At 45.1% G+C, this 27,757-nt stretch overlaps 1 protein-coding gene across 1 annotated transcript in view; it reads right to left on the reverse strand.

The window, feature by feature from the left end:
- RAB31 (RAB31, member RAS oncogene family) overlaps positions 1-21,463 on the reverse strand; it is a 64,105-nt gene extending 42,642 nt beyond the window's left edge. Inside the window, exon 1 of the mRNA XM_084283236.1 lies at positions 21,386-21,463. Within this exon, the coding sequence (XP_084139362.1) occupies positions 21,386-21,424 (39 nt within the window). The 5' untranslated portion in view covers positions 21,425-21,463. The remainder of the gene's footprint in view (positions 1-21,385) is intronic.
- Between the last annotated feature and the right edge of the window lie 6,294 nt (positions 21,464-27,757).

The following is a 27,757-nucleotide window of genomic DNA, read 5'->3' on the forward strand; positions in this document are numbered from 1 at the left end:
TCTACTTGCAAAGTAAGAAGAAAGAAAAAAAGAACATCTGGTTTGTAATCACTACAGATCTCATGACTAACTTCCCATTTCAGCTTTAAAAGAGGGTTGAGATACCCTGGCGACGGGTGCCATAAAAATCTGCACTGAGAAGTAAAGGAGAACTGATCTCTACAAAATACCAATCACACACATGGCTCCCTTGGAAGGATGGAAGTTTTCCCATCAATTTAGACAAATCCAGGATTTAATCCAGGGTATTTCAATTTGTAGAAATTGAAAATGTCTGCCCTTCCAAAGCACTTTTTGGTAATAACTAAGATTCGTTCAGACGTGGTCTAGAGGCAGATGTCTCATTAGAGCTGGCTGGGTTTAACAGGAGTTAGTCTTGCATATCGCAAGAATGACCATACCCTAACAACCTGTAGGGTATAAATATAATAAAAATAATTAAAAAAAAAAAAAAAAAAAAAAAAAAACAAGCAAAGCATACATTATTTTTCAACCATAATGTTAGAAACTTTTGAAAGTGAAAACTCTTTAACCTTTTCTGTAAGCAGGAAGACTTGAGGCATGCCCAAAGTAGATTTTACTGCACTTTGCATGTCTGCCCCTACACCTCACACAGGAATACATCTGCCCCTCAAAGCCAGTTGCTGCCAGGGCTCCCCAAAAGCTCCTCATGCTGCTGAAGAGCCAGGCTGCAGGCAGAGGGCAATACCAGCAAGCTGTTGAGGTGCACTAAGTGCATGCACCAGAAACAGCTATGTTCAAATATGGCCACTAAGGGTCTTGTTGGTGTACCTTCCAGTGAGGGAACGCTGTCTTGTGACATCTTACAGACACAGAGAGGAGAAAAAAAAAAAAAAAAAAAAAAAAAGGCCAGATCAACATACAGAATAAGGACACAGTCAGAAAGCTGTACTGCTCTCATGGAAGAGGATTTGCTCAGAGACGAAGCTAGCTGTTCCTTATTATTGGAATAAAGAACAATTCCTGGCTCCCAGTCATATATTCATGCCAATGGACAAGTTTCTTGGCCGCTTCCTTACTAACTGAAAATAACAGAGAAGCCAGTTTATGCTCAAGATTTCCCATTAAATTCTCCTTTTTGTTACACGCTGACCTGACTCCTGCCAGCACCACAACAGGTAGCAAGGAGAGGTCCTTGCTTTGCTGACTGCAGAACTACCAGTGTTGAAGTAATTAAGATGTACACATGAGAACACTTGAATTGGTATGAATTTGCCAAAAAAAAAAAAAAAAAAAGAGAGAGAGAGAGAAAACTGTCCTTTATCATCAATATATTTAATATTTGTAATACAAAAGAAGGCACTCAAAATCTCTGCAGCTGGCCAGGCAAATCTGAAGTAGAAAGAGTAGAGAGATATGGCTTAAATTTTAGGGAAAGAAAAAAAAAAATCAATGAGTCTTAAAAAAAAAAGCAGAGACCTTTCAATTTAGTCGCTCTCCATACTGCAGCTGGTTTGGACTTGGCAGTTCAGGCTCTGCACATTAAAATAGCCGCTCTTTCCACTGTCAGAATTGGCCATGATTTAGTTTTTGATTTACAGCTGAATCCCCCTGGCCCATTCCCATTATCCACAGCAGGACTTTGATGGAATTTGAAAATTCGCAGCAGCGTAATCACATCGCAGTGCTGCTGGATGGCTGGCATTTTATTAGCTATCATCAAACAAATTGCTGGGCCTGCGCTATCAAGTATTGGCAGGCTTCTGCAGAAATGTATGCTCAGCTCTGGTCAAGCCTGGTATCTTGGAGGAACGTCGCTCCTCATGCAATGTCTGGCTTGCAGCACTGAGATATCCAGCCTGCATCTTTGCTGCTTGCAGAGATGCTCGCCCTTAACCCACAAAGCATGTGGTATGGCTGAGGACAGGAATATTGCTGTATTTTAAACTCCAATTCAAGGTAAAATAAATAAATAAATAAATAATAATCCATGAACTGAGCAAAACCAAACAAAACAAACAAAGCTTTGCTATTTGCAGCCTGCTTTAGTGCTGCGTGCCTGCCATTAACATTTCAGTCATTACTCAGAAGATCAGATGCAAGCAGCATTGCAATATTTTCCATGTCTTACTAATCCAGTTACAGCTGCTCTGGAAGGCTGTGGCAGGCAGCTTGAAGAGCAACTGAAACCGGCTTCGGGTTTTTATTGACTGTATGAACATACAAGGAAGAGTTATGCACAACAGATTCCTGATCACAGTTTCCAAGGGCAGTATTCAAATCCAAGAACAATCCTACCCAGTAAACTTCTGCTTGCCTTAAACATATCCTTTGTCCTTCCCCGTGTATGGGTATCGCTTACTTGTCTGAAGACGCTGCAGTAAGGAGAAATAATATCTTTCAGGAGACCCGGGTTCAGAGACACCCGTGGGACTGAACTGAACCTGCCAAGCGACAGGCTTGCCCCAGCAAAAACGCAGGCACTCACTGAGGGGTGGTGTCTAGGAAGAAGTGCAAATAGCTTCTTGCTGGATTCAGTTTTTCCATCTGCAAGACGTATCAAGTGAGCAAACCCCACCACTGCATAAGCACATCGATGAAAATGCAAGAGCAGCCCTCAGACTGACACACTGGCTCCCAGCTGCTTCGGGAACGTAAAACTGCCTGTGACTGCGGGCTGAGCCAGAGGAAAGCAGGCTGAGGTGTCCTGATGTCTTGCTTCTGTGATCCAAATGATACACATCTCATTCTGGCCACAAATAATTTTTGTGAATTCTAATTTTCTGTACATCCCTGTGTGGTAAGAAATAGGTTATTTCCACGATGAGCAACCTGATCCTCAGAGAAGACCCTTTTCCTGTTGATTTGCTGGGAGCCACCTTCCAGAGCTCAGCACTGGGCTGTGGGCACCCTGCTGCCCAAAGCAGCAGCATGGTTTTTCAGCCCTGAAGCCACCTCCCAGACAGGCCCTCTACCAAGTGAGAGGCTTGTGCTTCTTCCCTCACTCTGCTCACCACCTTTAATTGGCTTCATTTGTTACCTCAGGTACTCTGAAGGGCTTGCACAAGCCTGGCAAGGTGCCTCTGCAACAGGAGCTCCAAGCAACACCAGACAATTTTATGGCACCAGTGACATACTGGACACTCTGCAAAGGTCCGGGGGATACTTGGTCGCAAAGCAAATTCTTGAAGGGAAGAACTGGAAGTAGAATTGGTCTCTGGGACCATCAATGTGCTATCATGCATTTCCCAGAATGAAAGTTTGCTAAATGAACTGGAACACGACTGCTGAGTACTGGAGTGGAGCTCCTTGTGATCCATCCCAGAACAAACACCAATCTCAATGCAACTGGGTTTGTAGGGGCAGGGTTATTCTGCAGCTTCTCATTGTTTCAGTACAAAACACCACAGCTCTTTTGGTCATATGTCAAGAATGTCCCTGTTTGCATTTCTGTTTCTCATACACTCTTCTCTAAACTCGTTATACGTACTAATATCGGTCTCTTAAGTAAGTGGGTATATTAATCCCATGGAGTTAAGATGGTCTGTGTCAATTCTCCCACAGCAAAAACCACTCCTAGTCATCATTTTTAATTGCTAGTGTAATTTCAGGCCCATGCTGGTGTTGTGGAGCATGAAATAGCTGCAGAGTAAGGCTTTTTCCTCTGGTGTGCATTAGAATTAGATCAGTTCCAACTCCCTCTACAGATAGAAAATGCACTGCTTGTTCTCAGAGATGTTTTTTTGACTCCAGCCAGGTTCATCTTATTATATTATGGCACAATCCTTCCTCCTAGCATTGCAAGGACTGTGTTTGGCACTAGAACTTTTGGCTCTGCTGGTCTCAACTCACCAGCTATTAAATGAAAATAGTAATGACTCGATTTTACCTTGTAACTGCATTATGAGCATTTTGATCTGTGATACTTCCAAAGTGTTCAGATGCTACAGTGACAAAGAACCACTGAAGTGCCTGAAGAGATAGCAAAGGGCTAAGTGAGTTTGCTTGGTATTTATATGCACCCTCACTACCACCTGTATACCCGAATAAGCATTTTAAAATAGAAAAGTATCTGCTGGCCAGGCCTTAATGCTATCTGATCTCCGAGTCTATAATGTACCATCTGATCCCTTCTCTCTATTTGTTTTCCTTTTGCCCACATTGATTAGTAAAATGCTTACAGCGACTGCCAATTCCGCTTCGCCTCAGAGCTGGGTGTCCCTGCAGTCCAATCCACCTCTCCCGTTCCCACTCAGCCATCATAGAAAAACATCTGCTGCCAGGTTTTGGCTCCCTTACCAACGTGATTATTCAGCATGTGGTTTCCTTCCACATGCGCCCTGCACACATCCTACTGTGGAATTAAATTCGGGCATATACAGCTCCTCTGCTATCTGCTTTACCAGGAGCCAGCCAAATGCTCTCCTACTTGTTCTGCCATTTTGCAGATTTTCTCTGGAAGCTAAAAACTTTCTATATATTCACTGTGACAGTTTCTCTCCATTGCTCTCCACCAGGTCCTAGCTCAGTTATCTTCTAGAAACAGAAAACCCTAGTGCCCGAGTTTCAAATACACCTTCTCTAATATTTCACTGCGTCCTTTCCTTTTTTGTAAAGAAAAAAAGAGTAATTCCAACCTTCCCCCAGCCCTGGACTGCAATATTAAGATCTCCGCATCTATCTGCTTTTACCAGAGATGTGCCCAGAGACCCCAAACAATATCATGGCCGGCCTCACTAAACCAGAAAGTACAAAAGCAAACACAGACAGCCAAGCACATTTTGGCATCCTGTCAAAGTGACGTGCTTGGCCAGAGATGGGACAGACTGAAGAGCAGCTACTGTCTATATAGGAGTTAATTGTAAGAATAAATTCACTTTCCTAGGAGCATTCATATACAAAGATTTGAATGCTTCTAGGAAAGTGAATTTATTGTTGGAGCGGGTCCAGAGGAGGGCCACAAAGATGACCTGAGGGTTGGAGCACCTCTCCCATGAAGAGATGCTAAGAGGGGTGGGGTTGTTCAGCCTGGAGAAGAGAAGGCTCTGGGGAAACCTTACAGCAGCCTGCCAGGGCCTAAAGGGGGCCTATGGGAAGCTGGGGAGGGACTCTGTCAGGGCATGTAGTGATGGGACAAGGTATAATGGCTTTCAACTAAAAGAGAGGGGATTTAGACTAGATATAAGGAAGAAATTCTTCACTCAGAGGGTGGTGAGGCACTGGCACAGGCTGCCCAGAGAAGCTGTGGCTGCCCCATCCCTGGAGGTGCTCAAGGCCAGGCTGGATGGGGTTTGGGGCAACCTGGTCTGGTGGGAGGTGTCCCTGCCCATGACAAGTGATCTCTAAGGTGCCCTCCAACCCAAACCATTCTGTGATATATAATATTATATGAAAATAAATTGTCTCCTAGAGAGCTTGCAAGATTATTTGGCATTACCCTACTTTCATAACAAGGCCTCCAATCTCAAGTGTTTCATGCAAGGTGGGAGACATGGAGAGCTGCTGCTGCAGCCAAAAGACTTTTGGGATGAGTGGAGTGGCCATACCTTCCCTCCTCTCTCCTTCCCAAACACTTGGCTTCCAAAAGGATTCATCAAAAATGTTCTCTCTCATCTCAAACCAAGACCATCAGCTAGCTATTCAACTATGAGGAACTCCACTAACTTCAGTTGAAGAATTGACTCAAAATGTGGAAAGGTTTCTCCAAATGTGGGGACTCAAAGGAAGGCATGACCATGATGGAAAGACAATCCAGCCAGAAAAGGAGATATATTTCCTTCACACGTAGTCCAGTGATTGAAATGGCATTAAACCAGCAGTAAGGAACAAACCCTTGTTTTACACTGCAGTGGATGGCAGGAGTACCAGTTGCTTGAACTATGATCCAAGAAATCACAAAGTGGCACACAGTGACTGCTGTACACAAACTCACCCAGAGCTTACAAACCATGCTGCTCTTCTGTGAACTGCCAACCCCTTTTCTTTTTTCTTTTTTTTTTCCCCTCCCCATTCCTCCCTTAAAGTTGGCATGGAGCTATAAAGCAATCATCGGTTATGAGAAATGGGGCTGCGGAGGGAAAGGGAGAACAAAGAAGCTTCCTTCAAAGCTATTTTTTAAAATAACTCCAATACAGTAAAACTAAATAAATAAAACCACGAGGCAAAACAGAAATGTGACTGATGAAGAAACATGGCCTGTGGGTCAGTACCACAGCTACCTCAGCTCCTTTCTCTTCACATGACTCAAGAACAGTAACACTGTAGAATATATTAAATAATGATAATAATAAACTTTGCAGCAAGCCTAGAGATTTAAAGCACAGGAACACCCAGCTTAGTAAATTGTAAAGCTCATCTACTTTAGTCAAAAAGAAAGAAAAACACAACCTCATACTCTAATTTAAATATATATTTTTAATCACTTCATCGCACTGCACAAAGTACAAGCTAACCACACTGCCATGCTAGCATGAGTGTGGATGGCAGAGATAACAGTGCTCAGTCGTTAACATTATTTAGAAAATACTTCCCCACAACTAATTTCCAGCTAATTCTGTGAGCCTTCTCATATACATTACCTTCCCCCCACCACACAAGTTATCAAATTCAGAGCAGTAACAGAACTGCCAAGAGAAATGGAAGACATTAAATTGAAATCAAGGAGCGGAATCTCAATCAATTTCTTCTGCCCTTGCCAGCATGTGGTAGGGGAAGAAGTGCCTAGCCTGGTGAAAAGGAAGATGGGAACTTGGTGATTATTTGCATTCCTTCATCTTAAGTTGTGGCTTTTTGGGGTACTGGCAAATTGCTTAAGAAGCTAAATCCCTTGTTTTGAACAGCCTCTATAGTTTCAAGCAAGAGCTTGATGTCTATTAAAAAAGCAGCTGGAAATTAGGTGGTATCAACCTAGCTAACTAATAAGATGAGAAGATGAAAGGAGAAACCCTTCAGAGTGGTCACTTGCACACAGACCTCCTATGGAGCAGCAGCACATGCCAAGGAACCTGCAAAAAAAATCTCCCCCTGGTTGCAGGGTGCCCAGATAGGTACCCAATAGCACAAAGTCTGAGGTCATCTTTAGTGAGACTTGTGCTTACTTTACACTATAGACCAGCAGCTTTTGGAGCCCAACTGTGTGGTCACAAGCTGTGTAGAAGCAGTCCAGTCTTCTAGGGTCCTCAACATCACAAAAGCCCCTGTGACTGAACCAGCCAGTGAACACCTGTGTCTCAGAGGGGTTGGCTCAAGCCAGAACCCATGGCTAAGAGCAAAACCCTTCACTATTTGACGCTGCTGCCCAGGAAAGAAGCTGCAGCACAAAACCTAATGCTGCACAACCCTTCTCCAAAGGCTGGAGGGCACTGCAACACAAAGGAGGGCATTTATTTGGGAAATAGCACCACCTGGTGACTCCTGGCACTAAGGGAGAAGGAAGTGAGACAACTTGGCCATACTGGGACAGGAGGGAGAGAAAGGAGCACTTCCTAAACTGCTCAAGTGAGTTGGGAAACGTGAGCCTGGGCAGGCAGGGAAGAAGATGACATGGTGAAGTTGCAAGAATTAGACAGGTGGGTCGGACAGAGATGGAAAGACAAGTGTTTGAGCACCTTCCCTTGGAAACTGGCATCCCTCATTGCTGTTATCACCGCAGGACTGCTGCATGGCAATGAGTGGCTGGAAAGGCAGATGGAAAGGCTTCTCCATAACCCAGAGATAAATCACTGTACTAAAGCACCAAGAAAGGAAACAAAACCAAAACAAAGCAAAGCATCAACAATGTTGACCAAAGTACCAACCTGAGGAATTTTTATTTGCTCATTTTTAGGAGATCTATAGCTGTGGGACCTTATCGGGCCACTACTGCTCAAACAAGAATAATGCCTCTTTATTTGCCTCTGCTTATCTCTGAATCACAGGATCCTCTTGACCAAAGTGTAATAGAGAGGAGCTCGTAAATTTACCCTCCCAAATGTACCAAAAGAGATGAGAAAAAGTATTATCTCGTACTCCTTGATATACTCTTCCCATCTCTTCACTGCCACCACCCTAGTTCACTCTAATGACCTCTCCCAGTTACTGCCTTGCTGATTTCCCAGCTCAGTACCACCACATATATTTAACTGTGATTACTTCATTTTTCAGGTGAGGAGGAGAAAAGAGTCCCATTTTATCATGGGAAATTTCCTATCGTGGTGGGTGGTGGTCACTGTTCTTGAACCTCCCCCAGATAAATGGGAGCCAAGTGCAAGCTTAGCAGATCAAGCTAAGCATGTCAAGATCTTATCAGGGAGGGGGAAAAAAAGCCAAAGTAAAACAAAGAAAAATTGCAAGTCCTGCTTTAACGCCTATACAGTTTTACTGAGAGCACTATTTGGCAACTCAAATGGAGCTTATTTTCTGGTCAAACTTGGGAGACCTTTTACATTCACACATTGATTTCCTTTTCCTATCCACTCTATCTCAAAATATACAATGCATTCACCAAAAAAAAATCCATTTGGCATACTACTCCTCATGCAGGTAAATTCCTATTTAAAAGACAGTAAAAAACCCATGTGAATAATATCTGCTTAAGAATTCAGATCATTGGCCCTGAACTTGAAAAATGAAGGAATAAGTGTAAGGAAGCAACTTACCAGTCACTGTACCTCACATTTTCAATGATAACAAGTAGTGATTGCAAGCTGTTATCTCTATTGGCCACATGCACACACACCAGCATAACAATCTGGTCAAATACCATTCATCATCATCGTGCAACGCAGTGATGAGAGGAACTAAATTCAATTTTCAGACTAAATACATAAATAACCTGAGGCTTTCATAGTTCAGCAAACACATTAGGCAACAGCATCCTGACAAATGTTGTTTTTGAGTACAGTTTGGCAGCTAAAGATGAGATAAACAATTCCGTGTTATTCTTTCCAAATCAAATTCTTTTTCTAAGTGAACCTTCCCCACATATATTTATAACAGTTGAAACTTTCAAAATAATCATATGACAAGAAGATAATCTTTGACCCGAACTGGTTCACACAAGTTCATTTTTACATTCCAACACTGTCTCTTCTGTTGTCAAATCCTATCAGTGGGGTCATAATTCCAAAATACAGACTTGTTAGTGTCACTTAATAAATAGCAAGGGGAAAATATATATATATATATATATGCCTGTCCCCACACAGGATTTATTTAAAATCCTCTAGTCAGTCTGGAATCAATAATCCAATCCAAACATTATAGTTTCATATTACAGATTGCCCACAAAACCCAGTCTGGATGAAAGTAATTTGGTTTTCTGCTCAGCTGCATGAATTCACTTTCTTCTATTAAAAGAAGGCACCAACTCTTATGCAATTGACTGTATGCACATCGCTTAGGTACAATATTTGAGGAAATGGCTCTTGGTATTCAGTTTACTATTTCAGTAATATAAAAATTGTCATGTGGTTACCTGGAGAATTTGTAAGAGGGCTAAATTACCTTCAGACTTGCCCATCCAAGCCCAGCCAGCAACTCAGTTCAATGTTCAGACATTCCTCCCCCCAGTTTGCTACTAACTCACCTACAAAGTATTATTGCATTTCATACCAAAGAGGAAGGAAAAAGCCACTTAAATTATGAGTGCCAGCTGAAACACCGGTCAAAAACTTTGGTTCTGGAGAAAAGAAATCCCCTCTTGCACCAATGGGCAACAGAGAGGAAGAAGGCAGTTTCAGAGTGCAGCTATTTCAATAAATTTCCCCTAACAAATGGAAATCAGCATCACAGCTCTGATCTTTGCTTGAAGTTAGCAGAACCCCAGCAAGCGATACAGCACCTGAGAGCTACCAAGGCAAACATCTTGTTGCCCTCATACACTCCCTCTGCCCCATGCCTGCCCCTCACACATTGGGCCCAAGCCATCTGTGAAGACCACTTCCAGCAGCAGCTTTACACTGGCCAAATACCAAAACCCTGACAAATACTCTCCTGCTGCTTATCATCAGTTCCTTTCCAGCTGATACACCCAGCACCTGTAAAATCAGTAATCTCGTGTGGCCATTGAAGGTAGTCTCCTTTGGTGAATAGCCTAAAGGTCAACCAGCTGCTAACGCCATCTTCTTTATCCAACAGATCCTGATACCCCACCCAGTCTTTGGAAACCTGCATTCATCAGCTTTCCAGGCAAATTACAGAGTGCCTTCCCTCAGGCCATCGAGGGAAGGCAGTCAGTTGAGATTTACTGGAATTTGCCATTATTTGTTATCTACACATTAAATGGCACCATAAAACCCTTGAAACTGGGTGGTTTTGTTTCCCAAATGGAAGTCTATGTAAATCTAAGCTGGAATTTTTTTCACCAAACCATTCTGTTTAATTAGATTAACAGTGATTTCATGCTCGTCTCGTGGGTTCTCTAGACCTAAAGTTCTCCCTACTACTATAAGCATCACCACTTATTTTGTAGTGTCATATGAGGACCCACCTGGTGTTTTCCCATGAAAGTAAACCGAAGCGGTAATAGCAAGCACAGTATAATAAAACCTGGGGCCGAGTTTTTTATCCGTTGATTTACTGTGCATGGTGCTGTGAACTTACTGAAAGTAAAGCTATCTGCACCAAACAGGCTAGTATCAGCGTAAGGCTACATCCTTGAAGCAGCTAGCTGCTTGAATGTTTTCACCCCCTGCCAATTTCAGCAGGGACGAAACTCTGCATATCCCAGAGCTGGTACCACTAGTGCCATGGAATTTAGGTTTTCAGGGAAAAGCCCTTTAAACGAGCAGAAACAGGTTTCATTGCTGTCATCACCTTCCCCTCTCCACCACAAAAGTAACTGGGAGATTAAAGTGTCTAACTTTCCTCTGCAGATCAGTTGTAATTGCTGATACACCTGGCCTATTTTATTTTATTTTATTTAACTTCTTTGCTCAGAAATTGGAATCCACTCACAATGGCTTTGCAAAGCATGGGAAGACTCAACCCCACACCAGGCACGGAGGACACCCTCTCAGCACAGCCCATTTGGATGCTCAGTGTGCAGCCCAAGTGCTCAGGACCAAGCCCAAAGTTGGCACTGACTGCAGGACAGGCACAGTGGCTCTGGATAACATCTCCAGTGGCCCATAAAGGCCTAGCAGACCTTCCCTTCCAGCTACTGGATCCACGACAGTGAATTCTCAACTGGCCATGAGGTACAGCTTCACTTAACGTCATATAAACAACTGTGCAGGCTCAGTTCAAAAAATGTTTTGAAACATAATACAGCAAAGCTAGCAAAGTTCCAGCTTTAAGAGAAAAAAAAAAAAAAAGGAAACTGGAGGCTAAACTGAAGGGAGAAGTGGCAGGCTTTTTTCACCACACCGTATTTTTTGGTGTATTATTCACTTTTCCCTTTTGCTCTGCTTTACGTGGTTTTGTTTCCCAGCTTTCAGGTTCTCTTTCCCTCACCCCTTCTCAGATTTTACCCTCCATGTTCCTCATTACTGGTCCCCTACAACTCTTTTAATCCTTTCCCCTTCAGTCTCATTTTCTTCCCTCTTTCCCCAGTATTCTCTCTATATATCACTTTTTTTTCCTCCAAATCTCCTCTGTGCTGATTGTTACATCCATTTTTCTACTGGTCATTGTAGTGGGTTTACGTGGCAAGGTTTTGGTAGCAGGGAGCCATAGGGGTGGTTTCTGTGAGAAAGATCTAGAAGCTGCCCCATGTTTGGGAAGGGCCCCATTGTTTTCCAGATCCGAGCCAATAAGCGATGTTGTTTTGCGCCTCTGTGAGAGCATATTTAAGACAGGGAAAAAACGCTGCGCCACACAGCAGCCGGGAGTGAGAGAACAGCCTTGCACCAAGGTCAGTGTAGAGGGAGGGGGAGAGGTGCTCCAGGCGCCGGAGCAGAAGTCCCCTGTGGCCTGTGGTGAGGACCATGGTGAAGCAGGATGTCCCCCTGCAGCCCGTGGAGTACCACGGTGGAGCAGGGTTCCACGCTGCAGCCCATGGAGGAGACCACGGTGGAGCAGGTGGCCCTGCACCGACGGAGGCTGCCGCCTGTGGAAGACCCCTGCCGGAGCAGATTCCGGGCCGGACCTGTAGCCCGTGGAGAGGAGCCCACGCAGGAGCAGGTGATCTGGCAGGAGCTGCTGCCCGTAGGGGAGCCAGGTTGGAGCAGTTTTCTCTTGAGGGATGGACCCCGTGGTACGGACCCATATCTGGAGCAGTTCTGAAAGAGCTGCTGCCTGTGGGAAGCCCACGCCGGATCAGTTCATCAAGGACTGCATCCCGTGGGTGGGACCCCACAGCACAGGGGACGAGAGTGACCGAGAAGGAGCGGCAGAGAAGAAGTGCTGTAGACTGACCATAACCCCCATTCCCCCGTTCCCCTGCGCCGCTCGGGGGGAGGAGGTGGAAGAGGGTGGATGGGGGGAAGGTGCTTTTGGTTTGCTTTTTCCTTTGTTTTCTCACTTCTCTCGCTTGTTAGTAATAGGCAATAAATCTTACTATCTCCTTATGCCGAGTCTGTTTTGCCCGTTACAATAATTATTGCGTGATTTTCTCGTCCTTATCTCAACCCTTGAGCCCTTTTCACATATTTTCTCCCCATTCCTCTTTGAGGAGGGGGAGTGAGAGAGCGGCTGTGGTGGAGCTCGGCTGCCCACTCGAGCAGAACCACGACAGTCATCACTTTACTCAAGCTATTCCCGGAAAACTTTTGGGTGCTAAGGGTCTCACTCTCCATAATTCAAACTTTTATTTATTTATTTATTTTTTAAGTTGGACTTATTCTATGTGCCCCAAAGGTTCCTTCTCGCTGTCATCCTTCACACCAGCCTAAAGCTTTTCCTAAAGGCAAACCTAGTCACAAAATTCTGGATCAACTTAATTACCTGATCAAATAAAGCACAGTCTCCGAACAGTCTACCAGTTCCTAAAAACCAAGCAGAGGAAAAACTGAGCTACTTCATTGACTGTTAATGTTAAAAGACGGAATCACTCAAAGGCTGTGTTATCTCAAATACTTAATTTACATATTTTTTTTTTCTTTGTCCTCCACTTAGCCCTGCATTCAGCTGTGTATTAAAGTATGTGCTGAGCCTTAAGCTTGGAAATCAATTCAGCCCTTTCAAAGGCTGAAGGATGTACCCCATACACCGCCAAGGAGCACCCCAGTGCTTCGAAATCAAATTAGGGCTTCAGCAACCTGATCTTAAATCAGTATTTGTGTTATCAGGTTTTTTACAACAGACATTTTTGTTGTTTAAAACATGCTCCAGGTGCCTCTGTAATGCTCAGGTGTGCTGTCAAGCACACCTTGCAGGAAAAAATTAAGAAAAATATGAAAGAATAGACAACTCAGAAGAATATTTTCAAAGCCTATTAGCACAAATTATACTCTGCTGCTGCAGTCACAACAGCTGAAGAAATTAACTGTTGGACACACTGCTTTGTTTCTTCATTGACATCCAAGCAAGTGAAGACAAAACCAAAGAACCTTTTTTCTAAGAGTAAGATCATCAGCACAGCAATTGCTACGGTTGAAGGCAGCATGGATTGTGCACCATGAAAGTCCTGTGGCCTAAGTGTGGCTGGAAGCTTCCTGTTCATATCAGCTTTAACGAGATACACTGCAAGTGCTGATTTTATGACTCTGAAAATAGTCCCACTTAAATTACTTATATTTAGTACGCTTCAAGAAAAAGAAAAATGAGGAAAAATGCTTCCTGTTCAATAAGGGGAATGAGTTCTTTGCACTTCCCAAATCCCTCCAAGAGTTTAACCAGTCATCAGATTTGTCTAGTCACCATGAAGAAGCGTGCCTTTATGTACTGGTAGCAGTGTTTGTCTGCCAGTGACAGTTTTCCTAAATTAACAAGCAGTATCTTAAGCAAACAATCATAATATTTGCTTCCACAGATGGCAGAAGCTGCTTGAGATTACAATTGTGACTGCGCATGGACAACCACCTCAAGCATCTCAGTCGTGATATGCTTCGAACTCCTAAACTGCTCACCAGAGTGACAATGTACTTTCCTCCCTTTAAATAGGGAAGCTGAAAATGCATTAAAGTCCCAAGAAATGAGCTGAGCCTAGTATAACTCCACGCTGCGTTCAAGTGAGTCCTGTCCAGGACGATTTTCACACCACTCTTTGGAAAGCCACCAGCGAGCACAGGAGGCCATGCAAGTTGATGTCAGATCTGTCCCACTGCCCTGAAGCACAGCTTTGGACCCTATCCACACTGGAATTTTGTTTGCTGCAGAACTAAACAGGCCAAAAATAAATAAATAAACATTTTGAAATCAATCCGACTTCAGGAAGCTCTCCTAACTCTGCTCGTCTCTACAGACAGGCTCTAAAATAAGGGAAAATCTGCCTCAGGCAATGCCTAACTGCAGGTGAGTCCATGCAAGAGGCTGATATTTATCATTTCAAAAGCTCGCTCTGGCAGTGTTTATAGTCCCTGGTGACTGTGCAGGGCAGAGAGTGACCCTGGCCAGCTGATGACGTGAGCCACATCCTGTCACCCTGCTGAACACAGAGGAAACAGTAACTCCGGGACACAAAGTGTCCCGGAGCTGGATCTCGCGCACGTGTGCTCCCACGTGTCTCCCCAAGAAGGACTCAATCTGCCCAAAACAAAAAGCACAAAACCAAAGACTGCTCTACCCTACCCTCCAAGAAACAGAAAAACCACACACTAGCATTTATGTTTAAAAATAGCCACGCGAAAATAAAAAACATTTGTTCCGCTGACTGCCGTTCAGCTTTCATTACTGGCTCTGCAAGCCTGGAGACTGTAAATTAAAGCACTGACATGTGCTTACACAGGGCAGCGCTCTGAGGAGGCCCATCGGCCGCATCCGCTGCCTACTTGCTTAGGTTTTCCTTCTTGTGGCAGTGTTCGAAACTCATTTAGGGGCACAACGAGTCCTGGCAGGGAGCAGAGCACTGAGGACTTGCTCTGCCCTGCCAAAAAAGCAGGGCACAAGTCAATCAACCAGTGTGATTAACACTGGATGGAAGTAATATTTTTTATTTTTTTTTGTATTCTATAATTATCCAAAGGAAGTGGAGGGAGGAAAAATAAACTGGCTTCAAACTCCTGTAAAGTTGAGCAGGCTCAGCAGTTAGAAATACTCAAGGATGGAGAAGACTAGATTGAACACCAGCTTACGCTGGCTTTCAAAGGGAAAGTCCATCAGAGCAAGAAACCCCAAGAAAATAGGAAGCTGCCTTCCTTTTCCTCCTCCCTCAGCAGGCAGGGCCTGCTCAGGACAAGCTGTCCCCATGCGTGTCCTCATACCACCCCTGCAGCAAGCCCCCGAGATGCCCACAGGACCCAACAACCAGCTCTGGCCACACATGGGGGCATCGGCTGGCCCCAGAAGCAGCTCTGGGAAAACCCAAGTGTAGGAAAAAACACATATCCAAACAAAGGATGACGAAAGGGGTCGAACCACGATTCCAAACCACCATCCTGCATCAACGGAGGTGACGCAGAGCCAGAGAAGAAACAAGCAGCCCTGTGTTTGTTCTCCAACGATGGGACGTGGCCTGGAAATACGTGATCAACAGACAGTCCCCATTTGGGTCTTCCAGACAAAGATGGCACTTGGAAGAGGGAGCAGAAGGGAGTCAAAAGAAAAGGCAGCTGCTTGAAAGCAAGCAGAGCTGAGCTGTAGCCCCTCTGTAAATGCTTATGTCAAGAAGGAGTTAGTTTCAGAAATTTTAAGAAGAGTACGTTTATCCAACCTGCATGCTTGCAGAGTCTACATGCTCTCTTCAGACACAACCTAACACCAGCAGAATTTGTCGGCACTGTAATTTATAAACACCATCACAAGCAAAAGCCCTGTAGCCCAACCCAGCCAGTGCCTATTTTGCCACTTCCTTAAACTGGATTTGAATTGCAACAGTAACATCAAAGGAAATAAATCATTGCTGTGGAAACAAGTCTTACTATTAACCTGAGTCTCAGGAAACAGAGTTTAAATGCACATTTTAAAAAAGAGACTGAGAGCATTTTTCTCTTCCCCACACATCTCTTGCATGCAGCTTGTGATTGCTTCATAGTCTGCCTCAGCATTACTTTACTAAGGAGTGCTAAAACTGCACTCATCCGTGTTCAAAAAATGGGGTTTATTACCAACTCAACTTCCTTATTTTGGCAGAAAAAGAACAAATTTACTTTTCTCAGAATTACTGTGAAACAAGAAGTGTCACAGCTTTTCAGCCACCACTAAGAAATCAAAAAGAGGGACAGAAGCAAGGGGCTGGGGAAGCCTGGAAAAATAAACAAATAAATAAATAAAGCAGTTTGTAACACTTTAAGCAAAATAAATAAATACAATTTGACAGGCAGAAAAACTGTGGCCTGCACATGATTTGCGGACCATAGCCACATCAGGATGGTAGGGTCTCATTCAACAAGAAAGTCAAAACCAGAAGACAGGATCTGAGCGCTGATGCTCAGTTGATGGGATTCAGTTACATGTCATCCTCCCCAACAAAAGACAGCCACAGGGAATTATTTTTCTGCCCCGTTTATTAATGACAACAAGTTTTTTAATCAGATGCTTTTCAATTACTGGAAATAAAACCCGCTTCCAGTTCTGCCTTCTGCTGCTTCAGAGCTCCTCTGGAGCCATCAGCGTGGTTGTGCTGCTAGACACAAAAACAGAATTTGGCCTCTGCACTTATCTTTTCCTAGAAAGATGTTTGGGTCATAACAATTTGCTCACTCTTCTAGCTAATTCCACTCAAAACTTTTTGGAAAATGCAAGGAAATAAATGTTTGGAAATAGGTCAGGAAAGCAATAAGGCCAATGTCAATATTAAATCATGAATTCCATTCCTCTGTGGCTCTACACGATAAATTGTTTACCTACATGTTTAGTGTCTACATTGCAAAAAATCTGATTGCACCACTTAAACCAATTTTATAATTTAATAGGAAAAAATATTTTAGGCTTCTGGACATAATTGTTTATTGATACAAAAGAAAAGGCATTTTTCACTTGTTATTGTAATTGGATCTTTTACGCATTTTTTTGCCCCAGAACAGAACATCCAAGGTCCCCGACTTACATGTATAAACTGCCTTGGCAGGCTGTTCTTTTGAATGGTAGAGTAGGGCAATGGATCGTGGAAGCAGCACGTGCATGCCCAAGTGCAAGCTCTGGAGCATGCCTCACCAGCTTTGCCAAGGAAACGGGGCACAGGCAGCCCCACTAATGGTGTGTCTGGCTGACCGCCTTTCAGTTCCTCATGGGCTTAAAATTGTTGTCCGTCTGAGCACGTGATTTGATATAGGGCTAGGACTTCCAAGGCTTGCAGCCACCTTTGTCTTCTGCACTACTTTGGTCCCTCTTGTTCCGTTTGAGCCTACAACATTGCAGCTAATGGTTTAGAGTCAAATGAGAAATAAAATTGTTGTCTTTTATAAATTGCAACACAAACTAAAAGATTCTCAGTCATTCATGTTCCATATAGTGGCTACTTAAAAAAAAAAAAATGGGTACTTCAACTTCTTACTGAAAGGTCTGATGTACGTGTGCATACATGCTGCTATGGGGATTTGTTCTGCATCCAGCATGATCCAGACCTTTACATTATCGTGACATTAGGATAGGAAAACCACAGAGATTTGCTCCTCAAGGAAACTACTACCCCTTTCCCAATTACTTTAAACATCTAACAACTCTGTCTTCAATTCCGCACTCTAGTGCAGACACCGTACAAGGTGAACACTGACAAAGGTAACAAACTGTTCTCCAGACCTGGATCAGGATCAGGTTTTGGAGAAACTCCTGAGGAAACTTTCTCCTCCACAAAGGAGATGCCACTCCTTTCACAAGTTTAGGCTCCCCAACTTCAGACAGCATTTTGAGACTACGTGCGAGCATCTTCCAGTCAGCAAGGAAGTGGAAACATAAACAGGAGGATGCAAAATGAAGTCGCAGGCAAGGAAGATTTTAGGCGCTATGTTTGGAAAAGCTTTTTACGATACGAGTAGATAAGCTTTGGAATATAACCCTGGAGAGAACAGAAACCTTTGTCACAAGCCTTTTAGAGCAAGTATGTGTCAGGAAAGTTTTAAGAGGAGCTTTAGGACCAAGGGAGCTCTTCCAGGCCTAACTCCTTTGGTCCTGTGATGAACAGTCACAACATAAAAATGTAGTAAACAAAAACAATAGGAAAGCAGCCACGGAGGTCACTTCAGATGGCAGCTGGCAAGCCACCTCCCACAGCCTCTCTGAAGAGCCTTCAAAGTTTCCTCAGGAAGCGAGAAAGACAAGAAACTTTGCCTCAGTCCTAGACCTGGCAACCTCTCCTGCGGTTGCCACACAGAGTTATGTCAGGACTTGGCAGACAGATGTAAAATCGCTCCTCCAGCCTGCATTAAGACAACGCTGGGAGCCAGGGCACATGGCACTGCGTGGCTGCAGCCAGATGAGGAAACCCAGATGCTCTTCCCATCTGTGCACCCAGCTACACTTCACCCCTGAAGGAGCCCAGCAGCCCCTCTTCACCCCTTTCTCCTTCACCCCCTCACTAAACCTTGCTCAGTACCAGGAGCAGGCAGCCTCCAAAACACAGACAACCGATGTGAACAAACAACAGGTTGGAGTGAGAGGCCAGGCGGAATTTGGGTTGACAAGACGGGGCTTGGAGCAGATGCTCAAGTGGTTGCATTTACCAAGATGAAGGCGTTCCACATGCGGATACATCACTGCCCAGCAGCGGTAATTTACTACGCGAAGTAGTTTAGGAGCAGGCTTGAGGCCACCTGCACGGCAGCGTGCTCAAGGTAGCTATTAAAATTGCAGCTTCCTCACTGTTACACCTGAGGCTGTGATGCCTAATCATTTGATTAGGCAGGCATCCTGTTCCTACCAGCCCAGGAGCAAGCTGAAACCATCTCTCCTCACAGAACATTGCTGTCCCAAATCCATGAATAACAAAGATCTGTGACCAACAAGGCCTGCCTTCCGAACTGACTCACACTTGAGATGCCCCAAAACCCCTCTCTGTCATTCCTGGTGTTTCCTTTAACATCTACAAGCCTCACAACCACCCCATTCTTGTGCACTACTTCAGGCTGCTTCAAATCTCTCCCATCACACCCACAGAGCTTAGAAAACTCCAAGCTACTTCTGAGGAAGAAAGAGTGAAATCCAAGTACCCAAATTCAAGCTTTGACAGATTTATGCTGAAAATGACAAGCCAGGTTCTCTCCTGTGCTGCAGCATGACCTGGGCGACATGGGGCTTTTCTTCCAAGGGCTAGTCACTTACTCCTTGTCCCTACTTTTGTGGCTCCAGGCCAGATGTTAGCCCTGATGCACAGCAGTGCCAGCTGGTGGCATGGAGCATAGCTCTGCCTTCTCTGTCCCCCTCTCTCCTCATGCTCCCATCTACACCAACTTAATCCGTAATTTCTAACAAGGATAAGAACGTGGAACATGGACATGTCAGACTTGACAGATTACTAAAGGATCTGCTAGATTAACCTACCAGGTCTAGGACTAATTGAGAAGATGACTTAAGATTCCTCTTAGTAGATCTCCAAACTTATTTTTGGGTTGCCATCTAACCTTCAGAAGACGAATGGCTGCGGTTGTTCATACACACAGGTACCGTTTCCCTGTACTGGCAGTCTGTCTGAACTTCACGAGGGGATTTCTGAAGTTTTCCTCACTTTTGGAAAAACAGAGTGTCAGCCTTCACAGGAAATGAGATGTCTGGTCAGAAGTGGGTGGTTTTCTAGGATTATACACTATTAAAACTCAGGAAGGAACATCTTCTCACTAATCACCGACTACTAAGCAAATATAACTACAAATACTTACATCTTCCCCGGGGTTTCCACTGCCACCCTATCATTTTAATGAATCTGCAGAGTAATTACATACTCCTGGTAACACAGGGCTGCTTTACAGCTTTCTTTTCCTGTCTTAAAAGTAAACAATTGGCCTGCAAAACCTCCAGTACATTTCAGTGTTACACAACAGCAGCAAGCAGTGGGCAAGAGGAATGTCATTCCACAAGACACTTCACCTCTCGAAAATTACAGGATTTTCTGCTGGGGGAGAAAAAGACTAAAGACGCATCCACATGTTCTACCACAGGCTCCTCAGGTCTGCGTAAACCGCATTTATTTTGTCTCTGTGCCATCTCGAAAGCTGCAGGCAGGAATTTTCGCTGCAAAAGGAGGACTGGCCATTGCCAAATAGTCCCTGGTGCCCTGGCACCACGTCCTGGCGCTTACCCAGGGCAAAGTACCCACTCCTGCTGGGCGAAGTGTCAACACACACCACGGAGCACGGCGGCGGCTGCCTTAGTTTCGTGTTCAAACCTTCAGCTCGCTTGTACTGCGTGAAAGAGTTCACCCTAAAATGCCTTCATTCATGCAGCTCTCTGGGCGTTCGTAGTGATAAGGACCTAAACGCAGCATGACTCGCATCCGATATGTTTGATTTAAGAAGGCAATAAAAAAAACACAAGTAGCCATGCTTGGCTGGTGACTGTCAGAGAGCAGGGAGGGGGGATGTTCTCCCCGCAGTGTTTATATCCCCACTTGGATGTGCAGTTCCCTCTGTGCAGGGCAGAGCGGGGGCAGGCGGAGCCAAAGTGCAAAGCTAAGCACATTGTTGCTCCAGATGTTAAACGCACACGCGATTTCACCAAAAAAAAAAAAAAAAAAAAAAAAAAAAAAAAGGAAAGAAAAGAAAAAAAAAAGAAAAAGAAAAGAAAGAAGGAAAAAAAAAAAGAAGAAAAGGAAAAAAAGGAAAAAGGGAAAAAAAAAAAGTTTAAAAATAAAGTGAAAGAGGGGAAAGAAGTTGCAGGATGGCAGTCCTGTGAGGGGTCAAGGCACAGCTAGCACAGCACCCGCCGGTACGAGGGGGCCGAGGCTCGGCTCCCGGCCGTGTCCCCCCCTTGCTGCCGGGGGGAACACGGTCGGGGAGGGCTCAAGGCGCTGGAAAACCCCTCCGGGGGAACCCCCCTAAAAATATGGCCCCACGCACCTCCCCCCGCCCCCCTTAAAAAAGCCGAAAAGAAGTTGAAAAGTGATTAAAAAGGGGAATAAACAAGCACACAAAGAGCAGAGCCGCCCCCCCCGGAGGCTGCCAAGTCTCGGCGTGGAGGAATTCAGGGCGGCCGAGCCCCCCCAAGCCCCGGCCCGGGCCGACGGGGGGAGAAGGAGCGGGGGTAGGGAGAGGGGAGCTGGAAACCTCCCCCTTTTTTTTTTTCCCCCCCCCTCCTCAACCCCCACCTGCGGCAGCGGTGGAGAAAAGCGGGCCAACAACCTTAATACTAACAAAACGAGGAGAATAATTAAAAAATCAGAAGAAACAAGAAGAAGAAGAGGAAAAATCCAACCCCCCCCCCCTCCCTCCCTCCCTCTCTCCCTCCCCGGCCATCCATCGGCGCTGCCGCTACTCACTCCAAGCAGACACACTTTCAGCTCGCGTATCGCCATCATCTGCCCGGGGCCGAGCCGCTCCGCATCCCCCTGCAGCCCCGCACGGCCCCGCACCGCCCCGCACCGCCGGCCGGAACGGGCCCCGCCGCCGCCCCACGGCCCCGCCTCGCCCCTGCCCGCGGCGGGACCGGCCCCCGAACGGGGGGACGCCCCCGGAGGCTGCCGGCTGGGTTTGCACAAGAGCAGCCCGCGGGCACGCCGGTGTTTGGGGCTGAAAGGCCGGCTGAGCCCCGCTGTCGGGCTGCCCCGGGTTTAAAGGGGGGAGTTTGGTGGGGCAGGACCACGGGGAAGCAGCTGGGGGTTGTCTGCTGGGCTTTAAGGCACGTAGCTTCTGTCCCAGGGGCTGCTTGAGCCCTCCCTTGGCGCTGTTTCGTCGTGTTGAGCAGGTAGAAAGCCGCTCGGGGAAAATGGGGGAAATCTCGGTTAGTCACTAGGAGGGCACTGCCGCGCCCGTAGGAGCGTCCTGGCACTTATGGTGTCAGGAATGAGTTCCACCTTGGGGCCGCAGGCTGGTGGGCCAGGAGGTGTCTGTGCTCCCCCAGCCCTCCCTGGGCCAAGCATCCTTGGAAATGGTGTCCCCAGGGAGGGAACCCCAAGGCTTTTCTGGTAGGGCTGGTCAGGAAGGGGTGTCAGAGGAGAGACTCAACAGAGAGGTGCTTGGGATCGATCTTTTTATTATTATTATATTTTTTTTTTAGTGGTGGATTTATCAAAGAGGAAGGAAACAGCAAGTTTTCAGGCAGCCCATGCAGGATATTGGTAGTACTCTGCCTACTCAGTCTTCTACAAGACTGCCCTATACAGTAGGGTCTTTCAATGAACAAATAAAATACTGTCGCTAACATAGAAAATTTTCATTTTTTTACTGATAGCACAACTCATTCAAACCAGCCTACCATTTCAGCCAGTAGTTAACTCTACAAATTGGCAGGAGGCATGGAGTTTTAGGGCTTTACGCCACCCTTTTTATCAATTTTAAGCCCAGGTTAAGTGTTGCCCCTCTGACCTTCGGTCAGATCTTTCCCCTGAGACTCCCAGGCAGTGTTATGGTTCAGGATCATCTGTTGCACAAATCCATTTTTCGCTCACATCTTCAAACCTTTCTGTCTCTCTCGTATATCCCAGTTGCTATCTATATTCTGCAGAAAGAGACTGACAAGCAGAGCACTGTGTTCAAAGCTGTTCGGTGTCACACTCATGGCTTGTCCATACGTGCACTCGGATTCAGCTACAACAACGCAATGCTAACGAGATGATACGTCAAGCAGCTTAATGAACCATCCCATGTGGCATTGACTCTGCAGCTTTCGCTGAGGCACCGTAGCTTTCCAAAGCCTCTCAGTGCAGACATGCACTGGAGTACAGTGAATAAAGCTCCAGTTTGGGAGAGCACTTGCTTAAGCCCATCCATTTTCAGGATGGTGATGCATCCCTTTGCCTTCAAAGCCCTGTAAGCCCAGATGTAACACAAATCAGTGCCAGAGAAATCCACCTGGGAAAGCAAGCCCCATTGCCACGTTTCTTCTCATCTGTGGAAACGTCTTCTCAGATACTCAGTGGTGAAACAGGAACCATTGCTAGAAAGGCTAAAGCACAGACCTCAAGGGATATAGCAAATAATTAATCAGCTACTTACAAACAAGCAAAGTGTTTAATACAGTAGCACAAAGTTGACCTAGCGTTAGCTATTCAGGCCAAAATAGCAGGAGAGAGCATTAAGGAAGGGCAATTTAACTTGCACACAAAAAAGGAGACAAAAAAAATGTAACCAGAGGAAAAAACTAACCCACTGTATTCAAAAAAGCTCAGAACTAGAAAGAAAAAGAAGTCCCCCAAAACTACGGAGATAAGAAGAGAGAAAAATAACAACACAAACAGACTCGTGCTCAAGTATTAAAAAAAGCCAATGACGTCTCTTCTTCCAGGAACTGGCATAATCCTTGTGTTTGTCTGCGTGCAAGAAGCTGTGGTCAGGAAAACATTTTTGAGGAATTGGTCATGTTTCAGTGTTTTCAAACGTCTGGTTAAAAGGAAACAAAAACAAGCCTTTGCATCCTAAAGGTTTGTTGTTTTCTTTTCTTTGATAGCATCTTTTTCAAGTCATAATTCTAAGTTTTGAAACAATGATTTGCCTCATTTCTTTCTACCCAACTGTGCCTAGTTTTGGGGAAATACAGTCAAGCAGTTTTGTTTTTCAGTAGCATTCCGCTGGGGTTCCAAGTAACCCGTTCTCTGCTCAGAAATCACTTGCTTCTGTTTCCAGAAAGTGGAGGAGACAGACCATCCTTCACCTTATTCTAATTTTATAACCCTGCAATTGCACCGATCTCAAATTAGATCTCACCGAGTTGCACTGATCTCACCCTCAGTGTGAGATTTAGCTCCTCGGAGCTGGGCTTAAGCCAGCAAGATGTGATCAGGCTCAAGGTGTCTCCGAGTGTGAAAGCTGGAAAGTTTGTTCAGGCCTGTCTCCAGCTGGAAATTCAAGGTAGTGCTGGTTGCTGTGGGAAGGTAGGATTGATTCACCCTTCATTTTGTGGTGGTTTGTGCCTTGCTTTCTTAATTATTTTTTCCTTAGACAGCTCGAGTGGGACTATCCTGTCGCTCAGCCTGGTTTTCTCCGAGTAACATCACTGGTTTCACACGAATAGACCCATCGAGGAAAGGAAGCAAGAAAGCTGTCTGGTGAGGTGCACAAGAGCAAGAATCAGAAAAACTTGGTTATCTTGCTGCCTCCAGCATTGCCTGGCTGCAGAACCTGCGATGAGGTGTTTGTCAGCACTCCACCTTGTCCTGTCACAAAAAAAAAAAAAAAAAAAAGAAAGAAAAAGAAAAAGAAAAAAAAAATGGTGTAATGGTATTTATCTAGCCTGCATTGTTCGGAAACTGGATGCTCGTGAGGTGCTGGCAAGGCTCCCAGGCACACGAAGGCATCTGCCTGCCTGCCCCTGCTTTCGCCCTCCTCTTGGCTGGTGACTCTGGCCCAGGCTGGGGGCTGCACAGAGCAGGGGCCACTTAACCCCATGCTGCCGTGGGGGGCCTGTCTGTGCTTCTGGATGTGCAAAGCAGCCGTGGCAGGCAGACAACGCGCCGGCGCCTGCCCGGGGAATTGCCAAAACCCTTTCCAAGGAAAGCAGCTGCCGCCGAGCGGGCAGTTCTCGGAGCGGGAGGAGAGGCTTCCAGCTCAGAGCCTGCGTCCTGTGCACAGCCCCGTGGTTATGAAACGGCCCCGCTTCTGGAAGATGCTGCTTTCTGTTTGTTTGTTTTCTCCATCACCAGGAAGGCCAGAAAAAGGCTGCCCTGGTCAGGCATCACCAGACTCCTCGGATGTGAAAAATGCTGAAGAGGAATGGCCTGGCAGAAGGAAGGAATGGCCGATTGCAGTCACACACATCTTAAGCCACTGCAATTTCTTTTACTTTGGTAGGGTTATTCCACTTTATTTCTCAGGCAAACAAACGTAAAAGAGGCCCTTCACAGCCCACTGACCCCAACGCTGACTCCAGGAGAATCCGCAGCTGCCTTCAGTGTACTGAGGAGCTGCTTCATGTTTTAACATCTCTTCGTGGCATTTATATGGCCCAGTCACTCCCTCCCGGAGAGAAAATCTGCTGGGAAAGGTTAGAGGGGAGTAAACCGCTGCAAGATGCTACTTGCAGTTTCACTGCCAATTGCTCCGAAAGAAGCAGGGATTGTTTGCAGAAAGCTTACTGGCATGCTTCTCGATGGACTTTGAAACAGATGTGCTGTTCCTAAAGCATTTAGGAAATGTTCCTGAAGCATTTTCCCTAAAGGGAAGGATTTTTGGCAATATAAATGTACTCTTGTAAAGAGGGACAAGTTTACCCCGCTCATTTGTTGTCAACCCCCAGGGCAATCTGCTATCATAGGAGAGTGCTAGTGAAAACTTGTTCAAGTTTTCTCATTCTTCTGCAACTCCTGTGTCACGGCCCCGACCTGGTGAGAGTACTGCATTTCTCCACTCTGACTGTTCTACCAGGAAAATCAAAAAGACCTGAAAAACAGAAGCTGAGGCGCAATATGAGAATGCCACAGATAGGCAAATTAGCGCCAAGAAAGGATAAGACCTAGCTAAAGAAAAATATTGGCTCAATTGAAAAATAGATGCAAATTGGCCTTAGACATGTTTAGACTGGAAGTTAGGAGCAGGGCTTTTCAAGGCTTTGGAAAATTTTTCTGATAGTAGCTGTCAGAGCAAGAAATGAAACCAAATAAAAAAAAATAAAATAAAATTATGCAAGAAGAAATTTCTGAGATGACCTGAAATAGCAGAAGTCAAGACCCAGTGACACAATAGATTATTTGTCTATATTTCTAATGATTTGCCAGTCAGCATCAATTGTTTAGGTCTGGACATCAGGTCTGATGTATCACAAATTAATCGAGGTAGAGCCCTTTCCACTGAGATTGAAATCACCAAAGTATTTCATTTAGTCCAGCAAAAGCCACCCAGCTGTTTCAGCCTGTGCTTCCACAGGCTGAATTCATGCTCTCAATTACTGATGGAAGCTCCATATCTTACTATCAGTCTCTTTTTTTCATTATGAACCCTATAAAAACATTTATATGAGCCAGTAATGTTGGACGAGCCCTTTCTCCTGTTGCATTCCACACAAAAATCTGCCTGAGCATGCACGCTTTTGCAATGTAAACAGCAAAGGTTGTTGTGATTTCACGTAGCAATGCACAGCTCAGAACAGGGGGCTCGTGACCTGTGGGTTCATTTTGCAGACCCTCTCCTCTCCTCTCCTCTCCTCTCCTCTCCTCTCCTCTCCTCTCCTCTCCTCTCCTCTCCTCTCCTCTCCTCTCCTCTCCTCTCCTCTCCTCTCCTCTCCTCTCCTCTCCTCTCCTCTCCTCTCCTCTCCTCTCCTCTCCTCTCCTCTCCTCTCCTCTCCTCTCCTCTCCTCTCCTCTCCTCTCCTCTCCTCTCCTCTCCTCTCCTCTCCTCTCCTTGAGGGTCTCATGATGAATTGCAGCTGGATTTACTGAACAGTAAAACCGTCTCCTTCTAGCAGTATATTCTGCAGTATAATTTTCCTGTACAGAACAGGATAGTATCTAGTGGCTAACTTCACCCAGTTCACCACCATTAGCTCTGTATGGGGAGAAGGAGCCTGTGTTTACTACCAAATGAAAGGAGGCCATCCACAATTCTCCTTTTAATTGAGCTTAGCCTTGTAAAGTATGAAAAGAGTATTATATTAAGGCCAATGTTTTACTGTCAAGTAAGCAGGCTCCTATTGTGCATATTGCCAAGCAGAGATAACAGGGCTCTTATGCAGTCAGAAATTTGTCCTGCCAAGTAGGCATCAGGTTGTATAAAGCACACTCAGTGCGTGTGTGTGTGCGCATGTACTGCCAGCCAGAGGTTTGAGCTTGGCATTGATTTTTCCCATGAAATCCTCAGGCAACAAATGCATGCTGATAGGTGTTTCCTTTGTTTGCAGGAGACCCGAACCAGGGATCTTCCAAACAGGTCTCAATAATTTTTTTTTCATATGAAATTGCCCTTATCCATCCTGGCCTTGCGGTAGTTTAGGTGTGGACTCAGATGCCTGCAGCCAGGCTGGGAAGTCTTTCCTATCTTTTTATCTGCACCAGTGCAACTGAGCGTTTGCTAAAAACTATCATGAGGCGACTGAAAAGCAGAAATTAAAATTCAGTTGTAAGCGAGGTGGTGGCTGAGGAGACTTATCTTGTTGACTGAACTTGACTTAGTTGTTTAACAGTGCTACCCGTATCTAGTAAATAGGAAAGCAATCTGAGAGAGGAATCTCAGAGGGAGAAAAGAAATCTGGTCACAATATTGCTGCAAGAAAACTATCTCATCGTTCCCCAAAGACGTCTTGAAGCATGAATGATAGAGTTCCTAACATTTTTTTCGTTTCTTTGTTTCTGCTGTGAATAAAATATTGGTGTGTTTGAGCTCCAATCTGAGTTTGGGGGGTGTGACTTCTTCTCCTTCCACCACCAATCTAAGCAGTCCCAAAATATGGAGGATATTTGATATAAATTTGATATAAAAACCCTGCTGGGTTCTAGGTCCTTTATGAGGACAAATTAACCCCTAATGAAACTTGCAGTTTTGGCTATGCTGGCACAGATTATAATTACTGTTGTTATGACATCCATGTTTTTCTTTTTAGGATGAATCATGATAGCTTTAATACCTGTTTCAATTTCCATGTGCATCAGTGGTAGTGTTCCCTGGTTATGGACTTCAGAATTTGCCCCCAACACATATAATCTCAGTTTGTTCAGACTTGAAAATACATGTGTTTTTTTGTTTGTTTGTTTGTTTGTTTAATATTTA

This window comes from Netta rufina (assembly GCF_964035555.1).
Source record: "Netta rufina genome assembly, chromosome: 2".
Classification (NCBI taxonomy): Eukaryota; Metazoa; Chordata; class Aves; order Anseriformes; family Anatidae; genus Netta; species Netta rufina.